Source organism: Diceros bicornis, chromosome X (assembly GCF_020826845.1).
Source record: "Diceros bicornis minor isolate mBicDic1 chromosome X, mDicBic1.mat.cur, whole genome shotgun sequence".
NCBI lineage: Eukaryota > Metazoa > Chordata > Mammalia > Perissodactyla > Rhinocerotidae > Diceros > Diceros bicornis.
In genome coordinates, this window is record NC_080781.1 from 58225686 (window position 1) to 58253596 (window position 27911).

Consider the following 27911-nt stretch of genomic DNA (forward strand, 5'->3'; position numbering starts at 1 on the left):
AATGAAATAGCAGAAAGAGAAATTGAGAATACAATCCCATTTACAACAAAAAGAATGAATTATCTAGGAATAAATTTAATCAAATAGGTGAAAAACCTGTATAGTGAAAATTATAAAACATTCTTGAAAGAAATAAAAGAAGACACAAAGAAATAGAAAGATATTCTGTGCTTATGGATAGGAAGAATAAAAAGTCAAAATGTCCATACTTACTAAAGCAATCTACATATTCAGTGCAATCCCTATCAAAGCACCAGTGACATTTTACATGGAAATAGAACAAAGAAAGTTAAAATGTATAGGGAATAACAAAAGATCCAGAATAACTAAGGCAATCCTGAGAAAAAAAGAACAAAGCTGGAGGTATCACACTCCCTGATTTCAAAATATACTACAAAACTATAGTAATCTAAACACCATGGTACTGCCACAAAAAGAGACACACAGATCAATGGAACAGAATTGAGAGCCCAGAAATAAACCCACACAACTATGGAGAGCTAATTTACGACAAGGGAGCCAAGAACATATAATGGAGAATGGAAAGTCTCTTCAATAATTGGTGCTGGGAAAACTGGACAACCACATGCAAAAGAATGAAATAGACCATTATCTTACACCATACACAAAAATTAACTCAAAATGGATTAAAGACTTGAATGTAAGACCTGAAACCATACACCTTCGAGAAAAAAACATAGGCAGAATGCTCTTTGACATTCATCTAAGCAGTTTCTTTTTGAATACCATGTCTCAGTAGGCAAGGAAAAAAAAGAAAAAAATAAACAAATGGGGATACATCAAACTAAAAAGCTTCTGCACAGCAAAGGAAACCATCAACAAAACGAAAAGACAACTTAACAACTGAGAGAAGATATTTGCAAATCACATATCTGATAAGGGGTTAATATCAAAAATATATAAAGAACTCATAAAACTCAACAAGAACAAAATGAACCACCCAATTAAAAAATGGGCAAAGGATCTGAACAGACATTTTTCCAATGAATATATACAGGTGGTCAACAGGCACATGAAAAGATGTTCAACATCATTAATTATTATTAGGGAAATGCATATCAAAACTACCATGAGATATCACCTCATGCAGTTCAGGATGGCTATAATTAACAAGATAAGAAATAACAAGTGTTGGAGAGCATGTGGAGAAAAGGGAATCCTCATAAACTGCTGGTGGGAATGTAAACTGCTGCAGCCACTATGGAAAATAGTATGGAGATTCCTTAAAAAATTAAGAATAGAACTACCACATGATCCAGCTATGGCACTACTGGTTATTTCTCCAAAGAACAAGAAAATACTAATTCAAGAAGACATTTGCTCCCCATGTACATTGCAGCATCATTCACAATAGCCAAGCCTTGAAAACAACCTAAGTGTCCACCAATGGATGAATGGATAAAGAAGATGTGGAATACCACTCAGCCATAAAATAGATGTAATCTTGGGGCCAGCCCGGCGGCACAAGCGGTTAAGTGTGCCTGCTCCGCTGTGGCGGCCTGGGGTTTGCCAGTTTGGATCCCGGGCGTGCACAATGCACCACTTGTCAGACCGTGCTGTGGCGGTGTCCCATATAAAGTGGAGGAAGATGGGCATGGATGGCCCAGGGCCAGTCTTCCTCAGCAAAAACAGGAGGATTGGCAGATGTTAGCTCAGGGCCGATCTTCCCCCCCTCAAAAAAAAAGATGTAATCTTGGGGCTGGCCCAGTGGCATAGTGGTTAAATTCGCACACTCCATTTTGGCAGCCCAGGGTTCACAGGTTCAGATCCTGGGCATGGACCCACACACTGCTCATCAAGCCATGATGTGGCAGCATCCAACATACAATAAAGGAAGATTGGCACAGACGGTAGCTCAGCGACAATCTTCCTCAAGCAAAAAGAGGAAGATTGGCGATAGATGTTAGCTGAGGGCCAATCTTCCTAAACAAACAAACAAAAAGTAATCTTGCCATTTGCAACAACATGGATGGACCTTGAAGGTATTATGCTAACCAAAATAAGTCAAAAGGAGAAAGTCAACTATTGTATCATTTCACTCATAAGTGGAGCATAAAAATAACAATAACAAAAAGACACACATAGAGAGATTAGATTGGTGTTTACCAGAGGGGAAGCAGGGAGGGAAGAAGGTGGAAGGGGTAATAGGGCACATGTGTATGGTGATGGATGGTAATTAGTCTTTGGGTGTTGAACATGCTGTAATCTACACAAAAATTGAAATATGAAATATACCTGAAATTTACATAATATTTTAAACCAATGTTACCTCAGTAATAAAAGGAGAATAGTTTTACATGGTAAAACATATTTAAAATGATATCATCAAAAAAAAAAGAAGAAGAAATAGGGGCCAGCCTGGTGGCGCAAGTGGTTGGGTGCATGCGCTCCACTGCGGCAGCCCGGAGTTCGCCATTTCAGATCCTGGGCATGCATCGACGCACTGCTTGGCAAGCCATGCTGTGGCGGCATCCCATATAAAGTGGAGGAAGATGGGCATGGATGTTAGCCCAGGACCAGTCTTCCTCAGCAAAAAGAGGAGGATTGGCAGATGTTAGCTCAGGGCCAATCTTCCTCACAAAAAAAAAAAAAGAAGAAGAAGAAGAAGTAGATTACAGGCATACCTCGGGAGATACTGCGGTTTGGTTCCAGACCACTGCAATACAGTGAATATCACAATAGAGTGAGTCACACAAGTATTCTGGTTTCCAAGTACATATAAAAGATTTGTTTACACTATAGTCTATTAAGTGTGCAATAGCATTATGTCTAAAACAACAATGTATGTATCTTAAGTTAAAAATACTTTATTGCTAAAAAATGCTGTCATCTAAGCCTTCAGCGAGTCATAATCCTAATGCCTGTGGTGGGTCTTGCGTCAATGTGGATGGCTGCTGACTGATTAGGGTGGTAACTGCTGAAGGTTGGGGTGACTGTGGCAATTTCTTAAAATAAGACAACAATGAAGTTTTCATATCAATTGACTCTTCCTTTCATGAACAATTTCTCAGTAGCATGTGATGGTATTTGATAGCATTTTACCCATAGTAGAATTTCTTTGAAAATTGTAGTCAATCCTCTCAAGTCCTGCCACTGCTTTATAAACTAAGTTTATGTAACATTCTAAATCCTTTGTTGTCATTTCAACAATCTTCAAATCATCTTCACCAGGAGTAGATTCCATTTCAAGAAACCACCTTCTTTGCTCATCCATAAGAAGCAACTCCTCATCCATTAAAGTTTTATCATGACATTGCAGCAATTCAGTCACACTACAGGATCCACTTCTAATTTTAGTTCTTTTGCTATTTCCATCACATCTGCAATTACTTCCTCCACTGAAATATTGAACTCCTCAAAGGCATCCATGAGGGTTGGAATCAACTTCTTCCAAACTCCTGTTAGTGTTGATATTTTGAACTCCTCCCATGAATCATGAATGTTCTTAATGACATCTACAATGGTGAATCCTTTCCAGGTTTTTGATTTACTTTGCCTAGATCCATCAGAGGAATCACTATCTATGGCAGCAATAGCCTTATAAGATGTATTTCTCAAATAATAAGACTTGGAAGTCTAAATTACTTCCTGATCCATGGTCTGCAGAATGGATGTTGTGTTAGCAGGCATGAAAAAAACATTAATCTCTTTGTACCTCTCCATCAGAGCTCTTGGGCAATCAGATGCATTGTCAAGGAGCAGTAATATTTTGAAAGGAATTTTTTTTCTGAGCGGTAGTTCCCAATAGTGGGCTTAAAATATTCAGTAAACAATGTAGTAAACAGATATACTGTCAGCCAGGCTTTGTTGTTCCATTTATAGAGCACAGGCAGAATAGATTTAGCATAATTCTTAAGGGTCCTAATATTTTTGAAATGGTGAGCATTGCCTTCAACTTAAAGTCATCAGCTGCATTAGTCGCTAACAAGAGAGTTAGTCTGTCCTTTGAAGCTTTGAAGCCAGGCATTGACTTCTCTCTAGCTATGAAAATCCTGGAAGCCATCTTCCAATTTAAGTCTGTTTCATCTACATTGAAAATCTGTTGTTTAGTGTAGCCACCTTCATTAATTATCTTAGCTAGATCTCTTAGATAACTTGCTGCAGCTTCTACATCAACACTTGCTGCTTCACCTTGCACTTTTATGTTATGGAGATGGCTTCTTTCCTTAAATCTCATGGACCAACCTCAGATAGCTTCAAACTTTTCTTCCGCAACTTCCTCACTTCTCTCAGCCTTCATAGAATTAAAAAGAGTTAGGGCCTTGTTATGGATTAGGTTTTGTCTTAAGGGAATGTTGTGGCTGGTTTAATCTTTTATCCAGACCACTAAAACTTTCTCCATATCAGCAATAAGGATGTTTCGCTTTCTTATCATTCATATGTTTACTGGAGTAGCACTTTTAATTTCCTTCAAGAACTTTTCCTTTGCATTCACAACCTGGTTAACTGTTTGGCACAAGAGGCCTAGCATCTGGCCTGTCTTGGCTTTCAACATGCCTTCCTAACTAAGCTCAATCATTTCTAGCTTTTGATTTAAAGTGAGAGATGCGTGACTCTCCCCTTCACTTGAACACTTACAGGCCATTCTAGGGTTTTTAATTGGCCTAATTTCAATATTGTTGTGTCTCAAGGAATAAGGAGGCCCAAAGAGTAACAGAGATGGGGGAATATCCAGTCAGTGGAACAGTCAAAACACAGACAACATTTATCAATTTTGCCATCTTATATGGGTGAGATTCATGAAAAAAATTACAATAGTAACATCAAAATCACTGATTGGGATATCATCATCAGGGTCGCATGAGAATATCCTTTTGTCTCTCCCTTTCAATCTACAGTGAGGAAAATATCCATAACCCAACAAAGGCTACATTACACAACACACCAGGACGTTGGAAAGGTCCATACATTGGTACATATAAAGGTGGGTGAGATGGAGGACACAGAGGAGGCTTAATGGGAGAACAGCAGAGGCTGAGACCAGGATCCTGGCTCCTTGGCTGCAGCAGATGAGCCAGTCACCCCCGGCCCCAGAAAATTTGGTGGGCAATAGCAGAGGTGCACGTGAAACTCCTGTCAGCCAGCCACAAAACCACCTGCAGGCACAGGAAGCAGAGCAGAAGGGGAGGTAGAGCCCTGTGATTCAGGGCCCCCACCCTGGCCATGGCTGGGAACCTGGTAGCAGCATCGAAGGTATGCAGAGGACTCCTACATCACAATCACAGTGGTGCTTTGTTATAACATGTGATAGCTGAGATAGTGCCCCTCGTACCTGGCTCTGTCCCACCATGGCAGCAGGGCTTCCAACCCAGATGATCCCAGATGAAATTGAGATGTCAGCCATCCTTGTGACCTCAGCAGTAAAGCTAACAACCACAGCAACACCAGCAAAGCAAGGCATCAGTGATTTCCAGAGAAGCAGATGGCCATAACGAGAGTACTGGTGACATCCCAAATAGATGCAGTGGAATGTGGAACATGCAGATCCACAAATATAGCCAGAGGCACCTCAGGTAGAGAGACCAAAACTAGTACTATAATACCACCTACTGAAAAACAGAAGAATGGCTTCTAATCTGCAAGCAGTTGAAAAGTTTGATTCAGAAAAAACAAAGCTATATCAAAGTAAAAAACATGTCATACAACAAATGCAACGGCAGAGGAATAACTCAGCAAGTACCACAAAAAGCCATGGTACCATAGCATCACAAGAAAACAATTCAGAAACCAAACATAAAGTCATGGAATATTGTGATCTAACTGATAAAGAATTCAAAATAGCTGTCATGAAGAAATTCACTGAGCTGCAAGAAAACTCAGAAAGGCAGTTCACTAAGCTCAGGAATAAAATCAATGAACAGAAGGAATACTTTACCAAAGAGATTGAAACTCTAAAAAAAATCCAAACAGAAACTCTGGAGATGAAGAACTTGATAAATAAGATGAAGAATGCATTAGAAAGCCTTAGAAATACAGCAGATCATACAGAAGAGTGAATTTGTGAGCTCAAAGATAGAAATTTAAAAATGAAGCAGGTAGAAGAAGAGAGAGTGGAAAAGATAAAAACCATGAGCCAAGAATACTCTATCCAGCAAAGTTATCTTTCAGATATAAAGGAGAAATAAAGGCTTTCCCAGACAAATAAAAGCTCAAGGAGTTCATTGCCACTAGACTTGCCTTAGAAGAAAGGTTGAAAGGAGCTCTCTTACCTGAAACAAAAAGGCAAAGCTATACAAAGCTTTGAGCAAGGTGATAAATAGATATAATCAGAGAATTGCAAATCTGTATCAGAATAGGATAGTATATACTTAATTATAACATAAAGGTGAAAAGGAAAGAAAGCATTAAAAATAACTATAACCATGTCAATTTGGTAACAAACTCAGAATGCTAAAAGGGACAATTTTTGACAACAAAAACATAGAAGGGGGAGAGGAAAAGGATGAAACCTTCACAGGCAAATGAAGATAAGAGACTATCAGCAGAAAAACACTATCTTATCTATGAGACCTTTTATACAAACCACATGGTAACCACAAAACAAAAATACAGAGTAACAAAATAAAAAAAAGAGGAAAATGAGAAATACATCACACAAAACCACCAAACTGAAATGGCAGACAGAAACACAGGGAAGAAAAACAGTGGAAATATAAAACAACCAGAAAACAATGATAAAAAGGGCAGTATTCAGTCCTCATATATCAATAATCAACCTAAATGTAAACGGATTGAATTCACCAATCAAAAGACAAAGAGTGGTAGGATGGATTGAACAAGACCCATATGCTGCCTCCTGGAGACCCATCTGAGCACTAAAGACAAACACAGGCTCAAAGTGAAGGGATGGAAGGTGATACTCCAAGCAAATAGCCAACAAAAGAAAGCAGGCATAGCTATACTTATATCAGACAAAATAGACTTCAAGCCAAAAAAGATAACAAGAGATAAACATGGACATTATATAATGATAAAAGGAACAAACCACCAAGAAGACGTAAGAGTGATTAATATTTATGAACCTAACACAGCAACACCAAAGTATATAAAGCAATTATTAACAGACCTAAAGGGAGAAATGGACAGCACCACAATAATAGTAGGGGACATTAATGCCACACTACATCAATGGATAGATCATCCAGACAGAAAATCAAGAAGGAAACACTGGCCTTAAATGAAACATTAGACCAGATGGACTTAATTGATATATATAGAACATTACATCCACAATCAGCAGAATATACATTCTTCTCAAGTGCCCTTGGAACATTTCCAAAAAGAGACCGTATGTTGGAAATGAAACAAGTATCAATAAGTTTAAGAAGACCAAACAATAGTCCAAACACAATAATAAGAAACTAGAAGTCAACTACGAGAAGAAAGCTGAAAAAGTCACAAATACGTGGAGACTAAACAACTTGCTACTGAACAATTACTGGATCAATGAAGAAATCAAAGGAGAAATAAAAAAATACCTAGAGACAAATGAAAATGAAAACACAACATACCAAAATCTATGGGGTACAGCAAAAATGGTACTAAGAGGGAAGTTTATAGTAATACAGGACTACTTTCAAAAAAACAAGAAAAATCTCAAATGAACAATCTAACATTACATTACACCTAAAGGAATTAGAAAAAGAAGAACAAACAATGCCCAAAATCAGTAGAATGGCCCATCAGAATGGCTATAATTAACAAGACAAGAAGTAACAAGTGTTGAAGAGGATGTGAAGAAAAAGGAAATCTCACACCCTGCTGGTGGGAGTGCAAACTGGTGCAGCCACTATGGAAAACAGTATGGAGATTCCTCAAAAAATTAAATATAGAACTACCATATGATCTGGCTATTCCACTTCTGGGTATTTATCCAAAGAACACAAAAACACTAATTTGAAAACATATATGCACCCCTATGTTCATTGCAGCATTATTCCCAATAGCCAAGACTTGGAACCAATCTAAGTGCCCATCAGTGGATGAACAGATAAAGAAGATGTCGTATATATATACAATGGAATACTACTTAGCTGCAAAAAAAGATGTAATCTTGCCATTTGCAACAAGATGGATGGACCTTGAGAGTATTATGCTAAGCGAAATAAGTCAGACAGAGAAAGATAAATACCATATGATTTCACTCATATGTGGAAGATAAACAAACACATAGATACAGAGAACAGATTGGTGGTTACCAGAGAGGAAGGAGAGTGGGGGAAGGGCAAAACGGGTAAAGGGGCACATGTGTATGGTGAAGGATGGCAACTAGACTTTTGGTGTGGTACACATTTTAGTCTATACAGAAGATGAATTACAATGCTATACACCTGAAATTTATATAATGTTATAAATCAATTTTACCTCAATAAAAAATAATAATAATTTGGATATATAAAAAAAAGATCACAGATCACCAGAACAAATATAATAATAATGAATAAGTTTGACATATTGTGAGAATTAACAAAATATGACACAGAGACATGAAGTGAGCAAATGCTGTTGGAAAAATGGTGCTGAGAGACATGTTCGTCACAGGATTGCCACAAACTTTCAATTTGTAAAAATTGCATTATCTGTAAAGCACAATAAAGCAAAGTGCAATAAAATGAGGTATGTCTGTAATCTGAGTAGGCCTATATCTATCAAAGAAATTGAATCAATAATTAATAACCTTCCAAAAAAGAAAACCTCAGGTTCAGATAGGTTCACTGGTGAATTCTATGGAACATTTAAAGAAGAAACTCTACCAATTCTCTATAATCTCTTCCAGAAAATAGAAGCAGAGGGAATGCTTCCTAACTCATTCTATGAGGCTAGGATTACCCTTGTAACAAAACCAGAAAGGACATTACAAGAAATAAAAAAATTCTGCTGTACAACATTGTGCACAAAATTAACAATACTATGTTGTGTACTTAAAAATCTGTTAAGAGGATAGATCTCATGTTAAGTATTCTTAACATATTAATAACAAAAAAAATGAAAATGTTACTAAACTGACCTCACTCCAGTGGGACTCCAACCCATATTCGGAGGACCTTCGAGGAGAGACCCATGGGTGGGCCTCGTACCCACAATCTATTCCCTGCCTGGAGGTTCTTTTCTGTTCAGAGTCGCAGATTTGAAATGAAACCGAAGCTGAGCAGTCAATGGTACAAGCTTTTATTCAATGGCCAAAGAATGGAGAAGTGGGAACTAAGTTCACAAATCAACTTCTCAGCTCACGGGGCACGTAAGCAACTGTTATTAGGGGTCTAGGTAATGAAGGGAAGGAATATCCATCGTATCCAGGGAACAGGGCAGGCTTTTTGGGGGAACAAGGGTGCCACCTCTTTTCTTTCCTTGTTTAGTCATATCTTGCTGTTTCCGTGGCAATTGTAAACTGTCCTGGCACTGGTGGGTGTGTTATGTAGCATGGTACTGTTTTACAATGAGCATATAATGAGCTGCGGGGTCTATGTCAGGTCAAGTCAGACTCCATGTTACCTTCACCTGGTTTTAACTGGTTTCGACTATATGTATCAGCCATCTCCTCTTTCCTCTCATTGTGGTTTCTTGTAAGCTAAAGAGAATCTTTTAGGCTTGTTCTCAGCAGGGTTGTGGTTAATGTCTTATGGGGCCAGGGGCCGGGGTAACAAAAAGTGTAGACCAATATCTCTCATGAACACAGATGCAAAATCCTCAACGAGAAATTAGCGTATTTTTTGATTAGTGTATTCCACATGTCATTCCTAGAACTCTCTTTAATAGAGGGCATCCCCTCAACATCCTGTGCTTCTTGTCTACTCTTGATCACCACTGATCACTTATATATTGGTAACAGTGACTAGAATGTGACCAGTGAACTTAGGAGATGGCCACTGACCTAAAATGGTCTCAGGGTAGCACCAATGCTCTGAACAAGTGGCCGTGGTCAGAGGGACTCAGGGCTGAGACAGCATATGTTGAAGGCTAGAGAGTGAGCAGTGGGACCACACCCCCACTCTTTCCATCCCCACCCACACAGGACAGCTCCTTGGTTGAGAGGCAGAAGGGTAGATATTGGAATGGGGAGATTGTCCCAGGTTAATTTCTTCAAATAAACTTTGTCCTGAAACCTAAAAAAAAAAAAAAAAAACAAGAAAATTAGTGTATTAGTTTGTTAGGTAGGGCTGCCATAACAAAGTACTACAAACTGAGTGGCTTAAATAACAGAAATTTATTGTCTTACAGTTCTGGAGGATAGAAGTTCAAAATCGAAGTGTCAACAGGTTTGGCTCCTCCTGGGGGCTATGAGAGAAGGATTTGTTCCAGGCTCTCTCCTTGGCTTGTAGATGGCCATCACTCTATGTGTCTTCACACTGTCTTTCCTCTACTGCATGCATGTGTCCAAATTTCCCCTGCTTATAAGGATAGCAGTTATATGGGATTAATGCCTACCCTAATGCCCACATTTTAAATTGATTACCACTGTGAGGACTCTGTCTCCTAATAAGGTCACACTCTGAGGTACTGGGGTTTAGGACCCCTATTTTGGGGTCCTAACTTAACTTTTAGCAGACACAATTCAACAGATAACAATTAGCAAATTAAATCCAACAATGTATAAAAAAATGATATTCCATGGCCAAATAATATTTATTCCAAGTATACAAGGCTGGTTCAACATTTGAAAATCAATATAATCTATCACAACAACAGACTAAAGAAATAAATCATAGGTTTATATCACTAGATGCAGAGAAAAAACATTTGACAAAATCCAGCATGAAAATCCAGCATGTAATCATGATAAAAACTTTCAGCAAACTAGGAATAGAGGGGAATTTCCTCAAATTGATAAAGAACATTGCTGAAAAAGCTACAGCTAGCATCACACTTAATGGTGAAAAACTAGATGTTTTCCTGCTAAGACTGGGAAGAACACAGGGATGCCTGCTCTCACCACTCCCATTCAACATTGTACTGGAAGTCCTAGCTAATGAAGTAAGACAAAAAAAAGAAAGAAAGAAAAGGTATACAGAATTAGAAGGAAGAAATAAAACTGTCTTTGTTCACAGAACACATGACTGTCTACATAGAAAATACCAAAGGATAAACAACAACAAAACAAAAACTCCAGGAACTAATAAGCCATTACACCAAGGTTTCAGGATACAAGGCTAATATGAAAAAATAAAATGCTTTCTTATATACCATCAGTGAACAACTGGAATTTGAAATTCAAAACACAATATAATATACAGTAGCAGCAAAACAATATTTAGGTATAAATTTAACAAAATACTTACAAGATATGAAGAAAACTACAAAATTCTGATGAAAAATTCTAAAATCTAAATAAATTGAATGATATTCCGTGTACATGGATAGGAAGACTCAATATTGTCAAGATGATAGTTCTTCCTAATTCGATCTATAGATTCAATGCAATCCCAATCAAAATCCCAGCAAGTTATTTTGTGGATATTGACAAACTGATTCTAAAGATTATATGGAAAGTCAAAAGACTCAGAACAATCAAAACAATATTGAAAGAGAAGGACAAAGTCAAAGGAATGACTCTACCCAACTTCAAGACACAGTAATCAAGCTACAGTAATCAAAACAGTGTGGTATTGGGAAAAGAACAGAATAGAGAGTCCAGAAATAGACCCAAATAGAGTTAACTGATCTTGGAGAAAGGAGTAAAGGCAATTCAATGGAGAAAGGATAATCTTTTCAACAAGTTGTGCTGAAACAACTGGACATCCACATGCAAAAGTATAAATAAAGACACAGAACTTAAACTTTTCACAAAAATTAACTCAAAATGGATTATAGACTTAAATGTAAAACACAAAACTATAAAAGTCCTAGAAGATAACATCAGAGAAAATCTAGGTAACCTTGGGTTTCATGATGACTTTTTAGACCTAACACTAAAAGCAGGATCTATGAAAGAAAAGAATTGATATGCTGGACTTCATTAAATGTCAAAATTTCTGCTCTGCAAAAGACACTGTTAAGAGAATATAAAGCCAAGCCACAGACTGAGAAACAATATTTTCAAAACACATCTGAAGAAAGACTGGTATCCATATATAAAAAGAACTGCTAAAACTCAACAGTAAGACAACAAACAACCCACTACACAAATGGGCATAGATCTGAATAGACATGTCACTAAAGAAGATATATAGATGGCAAATAAACATATGAAAAGATGCTCCAAATCATATGTCATCAGGGAAATGGAAATTAAAACAATGAGATACTACTATACACATATCAGAATGGCCAAAATCCTGAACACTGACAACATGAAATGCTGGTGAGCATGTGGAGCAATAGGAACTCTCATTCATTGCTGGTGGAGATGCAAAACGGTACAGTCACTTTGGAAGACATTTTGGTGGTTTCTTACAAAACTAAACATACTCTTACCATACAATCAAGCAATTGTGCTCCTTGGTATTTTCCCAAATCAGTTGAAAATTTATGCCCACACAAAAACCTGTACATAAATGTTTACTGCAGCTTTATTCATAACTGCCAGAACTTGGAAGCAACCAAAATGTCCTTCAATAGGTGAATGGATCAATAAACTGTGGTACATCAGAAAATAAAATATTATTCACTGATTAAATGAAATGAGCTATCAAGCCGTGAAAAGACATGGAGGAATCTTCAATGCATATTGCTAAGTGAAAGAAGCCAAGCTGAAAAGGCTACATACTGTATGATTCCAACTATATGGCATTCTGGAAAAGGCAAAACTATGGAGACAGTAAAAAGATGAGTGAACGCCAGGAGTTGGGGGTGGCGGGAAAGATAAATAGGTGAAGCACAGAGGCTTTTTAGGGCCATGAAAATACTCTGTATAATACTATAATGATAGAAACATGTCACTATACATTTGTCCAAACCCATATAATGTACACACCAAGAGTGAACCCTAATGTAACCTATGGACTTCAGTTAATAATGTATCAGTATTGGCTCATCAAGTGTAAGAAATGTGTCACACTTATGCGAGATGTTAATAACAGGAGAAACTGGAGGGGGTGCTGAGAGTGTATATGGGAACTCTACTTTCTGCTCAATTTTTCTGTAAATCTAAAACTGCTAAAAATATAAAGTCTATTAATTTTGAAAAGAGTAGACTGAATTCTCAGTCTTTATCTCACTTGATCTACAGACAGCATTTAGCATAGTTATCAATTCTTCCTCCTTGAAATACATAAACAGTTACGGCAGGGCTGAGTTTAAAACCCTTTGTTCCATGTTCTAAGCCTTGGAGGAGACAGACTGTCAATGGGAGTTGAAACTGAATGGATGTACTATAAGAGGCTTGGATCAAAAAAGATTCTACTCAAATTGAGTGATTACTTTTTCTGGTTGAAAGACTGAGAGTATATACTCATACTGGAAGGAAGATATATTTCTTACAAGGTTGGGGGCATGGCATATGACAGCATAACACTGTGCGATAGGAGTCCTGGGTGCAAATCCAACTCTGCCAATTTAAAACAATTTAATTGGGGTAATCTTAGGGAACTTCATCTCTCTATGCCAGTTTCCTCATCTGTAAAATGGGGGAAATTATGTCTGCTTTGTGAGTTTATTATAAACATCAAATGAAATATATCTGACAGCACTTTATAAACCTGTGGTGATTATTACAGGATAGTGTGACCCAGAAGAGCTCACACATTTAGATTTTCACTGAAGAATTATGTTATGGCTGTAGCAATTAAAACTCTGTAGCGTCTTAGCCTCACAAACACAAAACTCCTTTCCGGTAAACCAGTGGTCCTCAACTTGGGCTATATACCAGGGGACCTTTAAAACAAAACAAAACAAAACAAAACAAAGGAATATGCAGGCTCCACTCCCCCAAACTAATTTAATTAGTCTGGGGTAGGGCACTGGAATTTTTTAAAGCTCTACAGGTGATTCTAATGTGTAGCCATCACTGAGAACCACTGAATTATTCTAAACAACATATCTACATAAAACTTGTGGTTGAGAAAAACTTAGACATGGAAAATCCACAGGATCTGAAATTGTTAAAAAAAAAAACATTTTAGGGCAGTGGTTCTCATGCTTAGCTGAATATTGGAATCAACTGGGAAACTTTAAAAAATACTGATGTCTGGGTCCCACCTAGAGATCTTGATGTAACTGGTCTTAGGCCTTTCAAAAAGTTCCTCAGGTGAGTCTAGTATGCAGCCAAGGTTGAGAACCACAACTTTAGGGAATTACAACTTCATCATCTTATTTTCCAGGTCTAGGTTCCAAGGTTCACCTACAAATATAGAAACAAGTATAATAATGAAATAGAGAAGTTACTATGCACCAAGCATTGTGCTTTACATGCTATATTTCATTTTAATTTTTACTATAACCCAATGCAGTTATGCTTAAGAGAAAAAAAGATCTCTTTTGATCACCTGCCCCTAGGAATGTATCCTGCAAAGTCATTTTTAAAACTGTTCTCCAGTGCTGGAAGTCCTAGCCAGAGCAATTAGACAAGAAAAAAGAAATAAAAAGCATCCAAATGGGAAAAGAAGTAAAATTATCTCTGTTCACAGATGACATGATCTTATATATAGAAAACTCTAAAGATTCCACCAAAAAAACTGTTAAAATAAACAATTTCAGTAAAGTTGCAGGATACAAAATCAATATACAAAAATCAAGTGCATTTCGGGCCAGCCCCGGTGACCTAGTGGTTAAGTTTGGTGCACTCTGCTTCGGTGGCCCAGGGCTGGTTCCTGAGCATGGACCTACACCACTCGTCTATCAGTGGCCATGGCTGTGGTGGCAGCTCACACACAAAAAAAGGAAGATTGTCAACAGATGTTACCTCAGGACGAATCTTCTTCAGCAAAAAAAAAAAAGAGAGAGAGAGAGAAAACATCTTCATTAAAAAAAAAAAAGTGCATTTCTATACACTAACAATGACCAACATGAAAAGAAAATTAAGACAACACTCCCATTTACTATGGCATCTAGAAGGATAAAATACTTAGGAATAAACTTAATCAAGGAAGTGAAACACTTGTACACTGAAAACTAGAAAACAATGCTAAAACAAGTCAAAGAAGATACAAATAAATGGAAAGATAGTCCATGCTTGTACAATGGAAGACTTAATATTGTTAAAATGTCCACACTATACAAAGTGATCTACAGATTCAATGCAATTCCAATCAAAATCCCAATGGAATTTTTTATAGAAACAGAAAAAAGATCCTAAAATTTATCTAGAATTCACTTGGAATCTCAAAGGATCCCAAATAGCCAAATCAATCTTGAAAAAAAAGAATAAAGTTGGAGGTATCACACTTCCTGATCTCAAAACATACTACAAAGCAACAGTAATCAAAACAATGTGGTACTGGCATAAAAACAGATATATAGACCAATGCAACAGAATAGAGCCCAGAAATAAACTCTTGCACATATGGCCAAATGATTTTTGGTAAAGGTGCCAAGACTACACAATGGGAAAAGGACAGTCTCTTCAACAAATGGTGCTGGGAAAACTGGATATTCACATGCAAAAGAATGAATTTGCATCCTTACTTTATATAATATACAGTAGTCCTCTCCTTATCCACGGTTTCACCTTCCTCAGTTTCAGTTACCTGTCATCAACCACAGTCCAAAAATATTAATTGGAGGGGCCGGCCCGGTGGCGCAAGCGGTTGGGTGCGCGCGCTCCGCTGCGGCGGCCCGGGGTTCGCTGGTTCGGATCCCGGGCGCGCACCGAAGTACTGCTTGGTAAGCCATGCTGTGGCGGCGTCCCATATAAAGTGGAGGAAGATAGGCACCGATGTTAGCCCAGGGCCGTCTTCCTCAGCAAAAAAAGAGGAGGATTGGCGGATGTTAGCTCAGGGCTGATCTCCTCACAAAAAAAAAAAAAAAATATATTAATTGGAAAACTCTAGAAATAAACAATTCATAAGTTTTAAATTGCATGCTGTTCTGAGAAGCATGATAAAAATCTCACGCCATCCCACTCCGTCCCACCTGGGACGTGAATCATCCCTTTGTCCAGTGTTTTCACAGTGTACACCAGGTTAGTCAATTTGTAGCCATCTCAGTTATCAGATTGACTGTCACAGTATCACAGTGCTCGTATCCACGTAACCCTTATTTTACTTAATAATGGTCCCAAAGTACAAGAGTAGTGATGGTAGCAATTCAGATATGCCAAAGAGAAGTCATAAAGTGCTTCCTTTAAGTGAAAAGGTGAAAGTTCTCAACTTAATAATGAAAGAAAAAAATTGTATGCTGAGGTTGCTAAGATCTATAGTAACTTTTATTACAGTATATTGTTATGGTTGTTGTATTTTATTATTAATTATTGTTGTTAACCTCTCACTGTGCCTAATTTATAAATGAAACTTTACCATGGGTATATATGATAGGAAAAAACATAGTATATACAGGGTTCAATACTATCTGCAGTTTCAGGCATCTACTGGGGTACTTGGAACATATCCCTCACAAATAAGGGGGGACTATTGTGCAAAAATTAACTCAAATTAGATTAAAGACCTGAACATAAGGCCCCAAACTGTAAAACTTCTAGAATAAAATATAGAGGAATAGCTTCAGGACATTGGATTTGGCAGTTATTTCTTGGATATGACACCAAAAGCACAGACAACAGAAGGAAAAATAGACAAATGGGACTACGTCAAACTTAAAAACTCTGTGCATCAAACGAAACAATCAACAGGGTGAAAAGGCAACCTACAGAATGGAAGAGAATATTTGCAAATCATATATCTGAAAAAGGGGTTAATATCCAGAATATATAAAGAAATTCTACAACTCAACTACAAAAAAAAAAATCCTGATTAAAATATTGTCAAAGGACTTGAATAGAAAATTCTCCAAAGAAGATATACAAATGACCAACAAGCATATGAAAAGATGCTCAACATCACTAATCATAAGAAAAATTCAAATCAAAACCACAAGATATCACCTCACACCACTAGGATGGCCCCTATAAAAAGAACAGAAAATAAAAACTGCTGGCGAGGATATGGAGAAGTTGGAACCCTTGTACACTGTTGGTGGGAATGTCAAATGGTGCATCCATTATGAAAAGTTCCTCAAAAAATTAAAAATAGAATTACCATGTGACTCAGTAATCCCACATCTGGATTTATATCCAAAACAATTCAAAGCAGGATCTTAAAGGATATTTGCATACCTATGATCATTGCAGCATTATTCACAATCGCCAAGAGGTGGATGCAACCCAAATGCCCATGGACAGATGAATGGATAAAGAAAATATGGTATTTACACACAATGGAATACTATGCAGCCTTAAAAAATGACATCCTGCCACATACTACAACATGGATGACATTATGCTAAAGTCAGTCATAAAAGGACAAATACTGTATCATTCTACTTATATGAAGTATCTAAAGTAGTCAAAATTATAGAAACAGAAAGTAGAAACATGGTTGCCAAGGGCTGGGGAGGGGTCAGGGGAAATTAGAATTTAGTAAGTATAGATTTTCAGTGTTGCAAGATGAAAAAGTTCTAGAGATCTGTTGCACAATAATGTGAATATACTTAACACTACTGAACTGTATACTTAAAAATGGTTAAGACGATAAATGTAATGTTATGTTTTTTTACCAAAATTTAAAAACATTGTTTTCCAATTCCAAGAAAAACTAGTTTTATTTTCCTGTACAGGCTCAGAAGGCATTCATTTCTAGCACAGTCACCCATGCTAAAGGTACAGATATAAAAGGTGGCTGGAGAAAAAGGAAGAAGGGAAAGACAGCAAGAAGTGTCCAATTACAGAAGGGAGGAAGGGGTGAAGGACAAGGCCAGAGAAGGAGTAAAGAGTTAAGTGAAAAAGCCAGACTCAGAAGACCCAAGTGTAAGATAGAGGAAAATAAACTATTAGAACCCAGGAGACATTTTAATATCAAAAACCCAAGTGAAGAAGGAAGGTGCTATGGTCTGAATGTTTGTGTCCCCCCAAAATTCATGTGCTGAAATCCTAATGCCCAATGTGATGGTATTTGGAGGAGGGGCTTTGGGGAGGTGATTAGGTCATGAGGACTGAGCCCTCATAAATAGGATTAGTGGGATTAGTACCTTTATAAAAGAGGCTCCAGAGAAATTCCTTGCCCCCTTCCATCATGTGGGGACACAGAGAGAAGTCCACAGTCTGCACCCCACAAGAGGGACTTTACCAGAACCCAACCATGCTAGCACCCTAATCTTGGACTTCAAGCATCTAGAATCGTGAGAAATAAATTTAAGTTGTTTATAAGCCACCCAATCTGTGGTATTTTGTTATAGCAGCCCAAATGGACTAAGAAGAGAAAAAAAAAAAAAAGAACCCATGGTAATCTTCAAGCACAGAACAAGTAGAAGGGTAGGTATGGTGTGTGTGTGTTGCGGGGGTGCCTAGAAAATGCTTATCAAAAAGCTGCAAAGTAACTATTCCTTTCCTGATGGGGAAGGTGCAGGTAGGCATTTGCCAATCTAAATGCAGAAAGCTATGTAAACTTGATGAGAATAGTTTGGTAAAAGCATTTACTTGCTTCAGCCAATTGAAAGTTAAAGGGAAAGTAGGCTTGTTGCTAGAGGAACTGTATTGTGATGAGGTTAATAGAAGAAATCACTGCCAGTAGGAACAGGGGCTCACTCTCTCACACTCAGGGAAAAAATGTCACAGTTCAGGAAAAGAATAGTCAAGGGGTAAAGAGTATAAATTGAAATTATAAAGTAGCATTAGCTCTCTCTTGCCTCTCCTAGGACAGGCAGCCTTGAACGGTAGGAGATCCCAACAAGGAGAAAAATTGTCCACTCAGAAAGAGTTCATGATAAGGCCCAGAGCACTACCCTTGAAAAGGCTACAATGTCCCTGTACGAAGGGTGCTGTGTGCCTCTTGGATGATAGTCCCTGAGGAAGCCTCGGAGGAGGGGAAAACTGTTGATAAACAAAATTGTTGATATGGACTTCCTATGGGGCTCCACACTGCAGGGAACCTGTGTCTATTAGCACGTAGGACCTTCTAAAAGACCTGCAATTACTCAGACCCACCCTTTTCTCACCCTTCTAGTTCTGGTAAGAGGGTTCCTCTGCCTGACGTGCTTTTATTCCACAGAAACCCGGGTCCTATAGTGTGTGTGTGTGTGTGTGTGTGTGTGTGTGTGTGTGTAGGGTTGGGGGGAAGAGAGAGAAAAAGAGAGACAGATGGGGAGGAGGGACATAAGGGGAAGGGAGAAAGAAAGGAAAGGCGGGGAAAAGAGAGAGGGAAGCAGAGGGATGGGAGAAAAAGGAAGGAGAAAAGAGAAAGAAGAAAAGAAGAGAGGCAGAGTAAAGAGAAAGACAGAGATGAGGGAGAAAGAAAGAGGGAGAAAAGAGGCTGATCATCAGTAGTTACTACACAGACTCTAATTCCCAGGTCACACAATTGCTTTGTTAGTTTTGCATTCCTGGGCTGTAGACAGAGCACTCTGACATTTACAAGACCTTTGCTCTTGAAGAACCTGTGGACCATAAACCATGTTGTTTTTTTCATTTCCCTTCCAGGAAGAGAAGAAAGGAGGAAATCAGGTGCACTTCAGAGGTCTCTGAATCCATTTACTATCCTGATTTGCCACAATTATTGGTAATAACTTGGATACACTGCAAAAATAAATAAATAAAAGACAACAAATCTAGCTCCAGGATGACAAACAATGTGATGATATCCATCAGCCGTAAACATGACCCACATAAGCCCTGCCCCGTGTGGCATCACCTTGGACAGCAGAGAATATTCATCATGAAAACAACTGCCGCGCCCTGCACATAGTAAAAGAGCTTTCTCCTACTTTCACAACAACTGTCTCTGATTTAGGTCTCTTCTTTAAAGTAATAAGTGAGAAAATATGTCATGTGGCAGGAGGGAGGAAAGGAAAAGGTGCAGGGCAAAGAAGTCTTGTGTGCCAAGATGTACAAGGTCATTTGAAACAAATGTTGAAAATGCAACCCAGTGGGGCCGGCCTGGTGGTGCAGTGGTTAAGTTCGTGTGCTCTGCTCCAGCGGTCTACGCACCACTTATCAAGCCATGCTGTGGTGGCATCCCATAGAAAGTAGAGAAAGATGGGCACAGATGTTAGCCCAGGGCCAATCTTCGTCAGCAAAAAGAGGAGGATTGGCAACAGATGTGAGCTCAGGGCTAATCTTCCTCACCAAAAAAAAAAAAAAAATGCAACCCAGATTGGCCTTGAATTTATGCCTCCTCACACTCTATTTTTCAGCACCCCTTCAATTAAAGCAAATTTGAGACTCAGAAAGGAATGCTGCATTTCATAGCCCACCCATCTATCACTATTAAGTGTTAGAAGCACTTAAGAGTTAGAATGAACCTTCCAGATTGACACCAGCATTTCTCAAAGCATGTTCTATAAACCCTAGTTCCACAGGATGTTAATAGGTGTACAGACACACAGTTTTGTGACCAGGTCAGGGAAACACTGGGTTAAATAAATATAAGCAGGTTTCTTTATTGCAGGGTTTCTCAGAGACCTTAATAGGTGAAAAGTCACCATGAATCTCTGCAGTATTTGTGGTATCAACATATTTTACCTTAGAATCCTTTTTGTTTTTTAAACAACTTATCTTGTGGGTCTAGTGGGCAACAGGAACAAGATTTAGGAAATCCAATATGCTCATTTTATTGAAGCAGTACAGTGCAGGGCTTAAGAGTACAAACTTTTGAGTCACAGACTGTCTGCTTCATACTCTGGCTCTCAGCAAGTCGCTTAAGTTTTCTGGGTCTTGATTTCTTTATCTTTAAAGTGAGGATAATAATAGTATTATTGTGAGTGTTAAATGAGTATATAAATATGTAATATTTATGTAAAGCACTTAGAATAGTTCCTGGCACATAGTAATTGCTCAAGAAAGGTAGATATTATTATTTTACCCACAAGGAAAATGAACCCTAAGGTCACACTGCATGTCAGTATCAGCTGGGACTAGAACCCAGGTCTCCTGACTCCCTATCCAGCACGGATTTCTCAAATAATGAAAACGTCTTTGGAGCTTATCAAAAAACCTTTCTAAAGCATTTAAGTATCACACCACAAAACCCACAAAATGATATATAAAAAGATACAACCCTAAAACAAATCCCAGTGGTTTCTAGGAGTAATGGCTTAGTTGAGGTTTCCCGAGTACAAAGTGAGGTCAAAGGAGGAGGTTTTGGTGGTGAGGAAAACGATTCCAATGCCTATAAAATAGTGGCCAAAATGCCAGACCACTGCCACCAGGACTTCCTGGGTAGCCTCTCTCTTTGCACTATAGTACCAAGAGCCTTTCTGGATTCTCAGGAAAATCTTCCTCTTTGAAACAGGCTGATCTTTGAGACCTCCCAGGACGAATGTATACTAAATGTCTATCTACTAAAGCCTCTACAATTGTTTGGCTCTGATGGAAAGATAAAGGAATACACAGTAATGGAGCACTTCAAATGTGCCAGGCCCTTATCATACCTTATCTTAATCTTTACCATAGTCCCAAGAAGTAGATATTATCCCCATTTTACAAATGAGTAAACTGAGACTCAGAGCATTTGAGTGATTTGCCTAAGAACTCAGAGCTAATAACACATCTGGAATTCAAACTCAACTCTGTTCATGTTTTTTCCACTATATTAACACTACTTCCTAGACTGACAGAATCAAAGCGAAGCCAATTGGATTTGGACTTTTGAAAACTGGAAAGGGAGTACAATCCTCACCCCTAGAAATCACATTTCCTGATCATGAAAACACTTTACCTAGTTTTATCTTAATTTATTGTGACCCTGCCTCTTTCCTAAATGAATTTGAGGTGGTTTATAATAAAAGACAGATCTACAATTAGGTTATTAGAATGGAAAATCAAAGTCATGTAAAGGAGGAGGAAGCAATTATGCTAAGTACAAGGGCTAATGTAGTTAATATGATTGAACACTAAATTTGGTTCTTAGTTTCCTAGAAGTCAAGCCAAAAATTATCTGCTTTTAGGAAAGCTTCATATATATTATAATCTTGAGAGCAGGTAGGGTGGCTTGAAAAGCACTGTGTAAATAGTAAACTACTATAAAGTGTTATTACTTATTATTATTTCCCAGAATAGCATTCTATACCCACCCAGCATTTCCAATTATTTTGGCTGTTGTTTCAATGATAACTCCATACAATTTATCATAGTCTGAACCAGTCATGCATACTAAACAACAAAAAGACAATGCTAACTCTGCCACTTGTTAGATGTTTGACCTTGGACAAGAAACTTCAGTAATCTGGGCCTCAGCTTTCACATTTGTGAAATGAGAGGCTTGGACTATCACTAGATGATCTTTATTTATTTATTTATTTATTTATTTATTTATTCAATTATTAGTAGCTTTACTGAACTTACATACCATAAAATTCACTTGTTTTAAGCGTACAATTCACTGACTTTTTTAGTAAATTTACAGAGTTGTACAACCATGACCAAAATATAATTTTAAAACATTTCCATCACACCAAAAAGAAACTGCATTCCCATTCCTTATTTAGATAATCTTTTAAAAGGTCCTTTCCAACCTTCTATAGTCTACATTTCTAGATTTACAAAGCTTTAGCAGCTCTTTGCTACTTATAGAACCAAGTTCAAATTCCTCAGTGTAACATTCAGGGTCCTCCACAATCTACAAAACTTCTCTCTTCAACTTAATTCCTTGCTGCATTCCTCTCACTCCCTTGCCCTAATGAGCTTATGTTCTTACAGTTCCCTTGGTAGGGAGGTCCTCCCACCTCCCTAATCTCTGAAGTGTATAATCCCATCCATTATTCAAACTCAGCTTAAATGTCACTCCTTCCATAAAGCTTTCTTCATTTCATACGTCTTACACTCATCTAGAACTGGACTTTATTTGCCTTTAAACCCCAACAGTATTTCAATTGTCCCTCTCACAAAAGATCTCACTTTCATTCTTAGATCTTCTTCTTTTTTTTTTTTTTTGAGGAAGATTGGCCCTGAGCTAACATCTATTGCCAATCTTTCTCTTTTTCTCTTTTTTCTCCCCAAGGCCCCAGTACATAGTTGTATATTCTAGTTGTAGGTCCTTCTAGTTCTTCTATGTGGGATGCCACTTTAGCATGGCTTGATTAGTGGTGAGGAGGTCTGTGCCCAGGATCCGAACTGGCGAATCCCAGGCCACCAAAGCAGAACACGTGAATTTAACTGCTATGCCATGGGGCAAGCTCCTCATTCTTAGATCTTATGCTTGGCATCTCATCACCTTACTTGATTAAGAGATCCTAGAGGGCAGTTGCTATATCTAAGACAGCTATGTATCCTTAACTTCCAGTGTGGGATTCTGTAAATAGTAACAATTAATAATGATAATGATGATAGTAATTGGTAGCTAAATTAACCATCTACGATATGCCAGGCACTATTCTAAGCACTTTTACAAATATTAACTCATTTAATCCTTATAACAACCCCGTGAGATGGGAACTATTATTATCACCACCATTTTACAGATGAAGGAACTGAGGCACAGAGAAGTTACATACTTGCCAAGATCACCAAGCTGGGTAAGTAGCAGAGTTGAGATTTGAATTCAGACAGTTTGGCTCCAAAGCATACACTCTTAACCACTACAGTAAATTTCCAGGCCGGTGGAAACTCAGTAAATATGAACTGAAAAAATCCTAATTAATAAGGTTCCATTCCGGGAAGGAAAGTTAATTAAGAATTCTAGGCGCTAACTGACATAGAAGTTAAGGGGGTTGGGAAATGTACAAAGAACAAATTCTGATTCATAAGGGAGACTCACTGAACTTTTAGATAGGCCTGAAGTGCTACAAAAATTGTTGAAACCTAAGGTTGTAACTTAAAAAGACAGTTCCTCTCTCATGCATGGGTGATGGGAGTGCAAAATTGGTAGTATCTACCCTAGCTGAATGTATGGGTATCCAATGATCCAGAAATTCCACTCCTATGTGTATCCCAAAAAAGGTGGATATGCACGTGCATATCCACCAAAAGAATGTTCTATTTGTAACAGCCAGAGCTAGAAATTCCTCATCAACCGAAGAATGGCTAAATCTATGGAATGTTAACAAAATGAAATACTATATAGCATTGAGAATGATCTATAACAACAAGGAATAATATGGATGAGTCTTTCAAACATAATGTCAAGCAAAAGAAGCCAGACACAAAAGAATACATACTATATGAATCCATTTATATTAAGTACAAAAAAAGGGCAAAACTAATCTATTCTGTTAGAAATCAGGATACCGGTTATCCTTTGAAGGGGTATCGACTAGAAGGGGAATGAGGGGACTCCTGGTAATGTTCTGTTTCTTGATCTGGGTGCTGGTTACATGGGTGTGTGCAGTTTATGAACATTCATGGAGTATAAATTGATAATCTATGAATTTTTCCATATGTATGTTACACTTCAATACAGTTTTTAAAAAAGTCTTCCCAAGAAGAGAAAAAGACTCAAGCAAGAGCCAAAAATAAAAGTCACTTTTGCACTTGACATGCAGAACTAATGACTGACAAGCTCATGGTTATCTCTTTGTCCTGAGATGGACAAGACAGATGTCTTTCCCTGTTGTGGAAACAGTGAGTTAACGAGAGGGAGGCCATTTTAACCCCTAGCCATTAGTGTAACTCCAATCCTTCCCAGAAACTTATAATAATAAAAGAAAAAAAAATAGACTTTTGGCAGCATGCCACCTGTGGACACTTGCCAAGCACCAAAAGAAATGCCAATTTTATTTGAAGAACTAAGCCTTCATTTGGAATTTTTATTTGTATTCTAAGACTCACAATACCATCCATGCAGTACAAATGGAGTCTGGCCATGATGCCAGTTAAAGTTTTCTTGAGCACTAACCCCATCTCCATACCAGTCTGAAACTGAGCACTCTTGTCTTTATTAGACAAGTCATTTCACCTCTACGGATCTCAGTTTCCTCGTCTGTAACATGGGACTAATAATAGTACCCCCTTTGTAGGCTGTTGTAAGGACTGAAAACATTTCAGGTAAAGCATTTAGCACAGCACTGCCACATAGTTAAATACTTGATGTGCTAGCTGTTATTATTATTTTGATATGGGCAGGATAATGGTATCTCCTCCCTTACCATACAGCTAGCCCAGTTTATAGCTGTAATTCCCAACAGGGGGATTTTAATATTTTAAATATTTTAACACTCAAGCACAAGGGCAGTTCTGCCTCTCCCTTTCCCCCAGGTCAAAAGAGAAAAAAGGGAGAATTCAGATGAGCTAATTTTGAACTGGACAAGTAGGGTGGCTCAGGGTTAGGTGGGCTGGGAGAAGAGGGAGTCTGGATAGCAGAAGCTCCGTTGCTTTGATGGTGTCACCTTGCAAATGACATGACCTGGAAAGGAAGGGACCTAGAAAAAGGTTAAGGCTGGATGGTGCAAGAGATATGGTTATCTTCAACAGAGTAGGGGCCTGAAGTAGTCAGGAAAGAAGACATTTGAAGATTAGAGTTCCTGCTTTGCCCATCAGGCAACATCATAATCTTAAATTAACAAGTGGGCAGAACACTTTTCTAGTTACAAAAACGCTTTCACATAAATCCTTCTATTTAGTCCTCACAACCACCCTGTGAAGTGAGCAGAGCAAATTTCATTATCCCCATTTGGTAGAGGAGGAAAGAAAGGTTCAGATAGGCTAAATAATTTGTCCAAAGTCATCAGCTAGTTCTTGGGGGGACAGCGTTCTAATTCAAGTGTTCTGGCCTCAAAATCCATGCTCTTTCACTTACAACATACTGGGCCTTTATGTGGACTTCGGTTAGCCTGGGCCACATCTGTTATGGTCGACAGAAAAAAGTTAAGCAGAGACTAGTTGCGAACTGTTCCCTGATCCTCAGCCTCAGATGGTAGAAAGAAAAGTGACAGGCGGGAGGTGGGTTTGGAATAGAAAGCGGCTGCTGTTGCAGAGGAAAGAGCAGGGTCTGGGAAGAAGAGAAAAGAAATAGGACCGGCTCTAACTGGTGGTCGGCCGTAAACAAGCGTCAACTGGCCTGGCAATGCCACAGCTTGGGTTTTTCTTCCCGGCTGAGCAGGGCCAGGTCCACTCTGCTACAGCTCTTTCCTTTCCCACAGCCTAGCTTGGGCTGGAGAGATGCTGTTGCCCCTCCACAAACCTACACACGCATGCCAGGGAGCTGGGCCTGAACAGTGGGTGGTGGTGGTCTGGACAGCCATCCGGGCAGGTTAGAGGCAGAGGAGCCAAAAGGAGGGTAGGGAAATGCCGGATAAAGGAAGTTAACTTTCCAGGAGGCTATGCCGTGTGGGGCATTCGAGAAAGGCGGTTACAAGTGTGGCGAGTGTGAATAAGAGGTTGGAGTCAAGTGGGTGTGTGAAGTGACGGCTGGGGTGCCAGAAGGAGCTGGGGTCAAAGGGACAGAGTAGGGAGGGACTCGGCAGGCCCGCACCCAGAGCGGGGGCCGCGTCGCATGAGGGGACGGTTGACGCAGACCATCTCTCCTCGGCGCCGCCACTGCCTGCACGCTGATCCGGAGAAGAGTTCAGTTTGGTTAAAAGGGGTGTGAACTGAGAAAGAGAACGCGGGTCCTGGCGCGGGAAGGGGGCGTCAAAGAGCACCCTGAGAAGGCTTGAGAGGGTGTGCCTGGACTCCCGGCTGAGCATCGAGAGGGAGCTTGTGGCTCCCAGCCTCGCCTAACTCTTCTCCTTACCTTGGGCACCGTGATATGGTCCATGACCGCGGTTCACGCCACCGGAAGTCTTCAGTGCTACTGAGGCTGCCACTGCCGCCGCCACCACCACTGCTCTCGCTGCCTCGGAGTTTGCCCAACCTGGGCTCCTGCCGCCCTCCCTCCCTGTCCTGGCTCAAACTTCCGTCACCTGATCCTCCCAGAGGTTCCTATCGCGACATTTCGCCCGCGGCCGCTCCCGCCATCTTGCTTCCTGGCAGATGCCCTTTTCTTTGGACCTACTGACTGTTTTGGTTCAAGCTCCAGGTTTGGCCCAGGAGTTCTTAAGGCCTAGACTCTAGTACTGCCACCCTTTTCACACCCCTTGATTCTGTAAGGATTCTGAGCATGATATCATTCCTCTACTATCTAATGTTATCAGTGATGGCACCCTATAGAGATAGCACAGACTGTCCTGTGCTGACAGCTGGGTTTCTCAAGAGCTTCCTAGCTGTGAGACCTTGGGCAAATCACTGTAGAATATATAAATATATATATATATATATTTTTTTTTTTGTGAGGAAGATCAGCCCTGAGCTAACATCCAATGCCAATCCTCCTCTTTTTTGCTGAGGAAGATTGGCCCTGGGCTAACATCTGTGCCCATCTTCCTCTGCTTTATATCTGCCGCCGCCGCAGGATGGCTTGACAAGCAGTGCATTGGTGGGCCTGGGATCTGAACCTGTGAACCCTCTGGCCGCCAAAGCGGAGCCTGCACATGTAACCATTGCACCACCGGCCAGCCCCTGTAGAATATTTTTTTAAATGGTTTATAAATATATCCTCCTCTCACTTCCCTCCTTTGCAAGACTACTGCCATCAATCTGGTTAAGGCCTGGACTATTGCCATAGCCTCATAACTTTTGTCATCACAGATGTAGGAAAAGGACCAAGGGCCCACAGGACCACCTCTCAGATGAAGGGCAGATAGGTGCATTCACTCGGTGGTGTTCTCTGAATCAGACTTGTGATGGAAAAAAAGAACAGTCTGGGAGTTGGAAAAACTGAGTTTTACTCTCAGGTCTGCCACGAACTTGCTGTGTGATCTTGGGCAATCATGTGACCTCTCTGGGCCTTAAGTTGACCAAGATTACAATCAGGGTATTGGCCACTATCTCTGGAGTC

At 39.2% G+C, this 27911-nt stretch overlaps 1 protein-coding gene across 5 annotated transcripts in view; it reads right to left on the reverse strand.

Annotated features, from left to right (window-relative positions):
• The window catches only part of MTMR8 (myotubularin related protein 8), a 152252-nt gene extending 125343 nt beyond the window's left edge, over window positions 1-26909 (reverse strand). For 2 of the 5 annotated variants that reach the window (XM_058536020.1, XM_058536019.1), the window contains exon 1: window positions 26769-26909. In XM_058536020.1, the coding sequence (XP_058392003.1) occupies window positions 26769-26792 (24 nt within the window). In that variant the 5' untranslated portion in view covers window positions 26793-26909. Of the gene's footprint in view, window positions 1-9173; window positions 10125-10237; window positions 10410-15579; window positions 15642-26768 lie in introns of those variants that run through there. The other 3 variants (XR_009217529.1, XR_009217527.1, XR_009217528.1) reach the window with 3 other exon arrangements.
• Between the last annotated feature and the right edge of the window lie 1002 nt (window positions 26910-27911).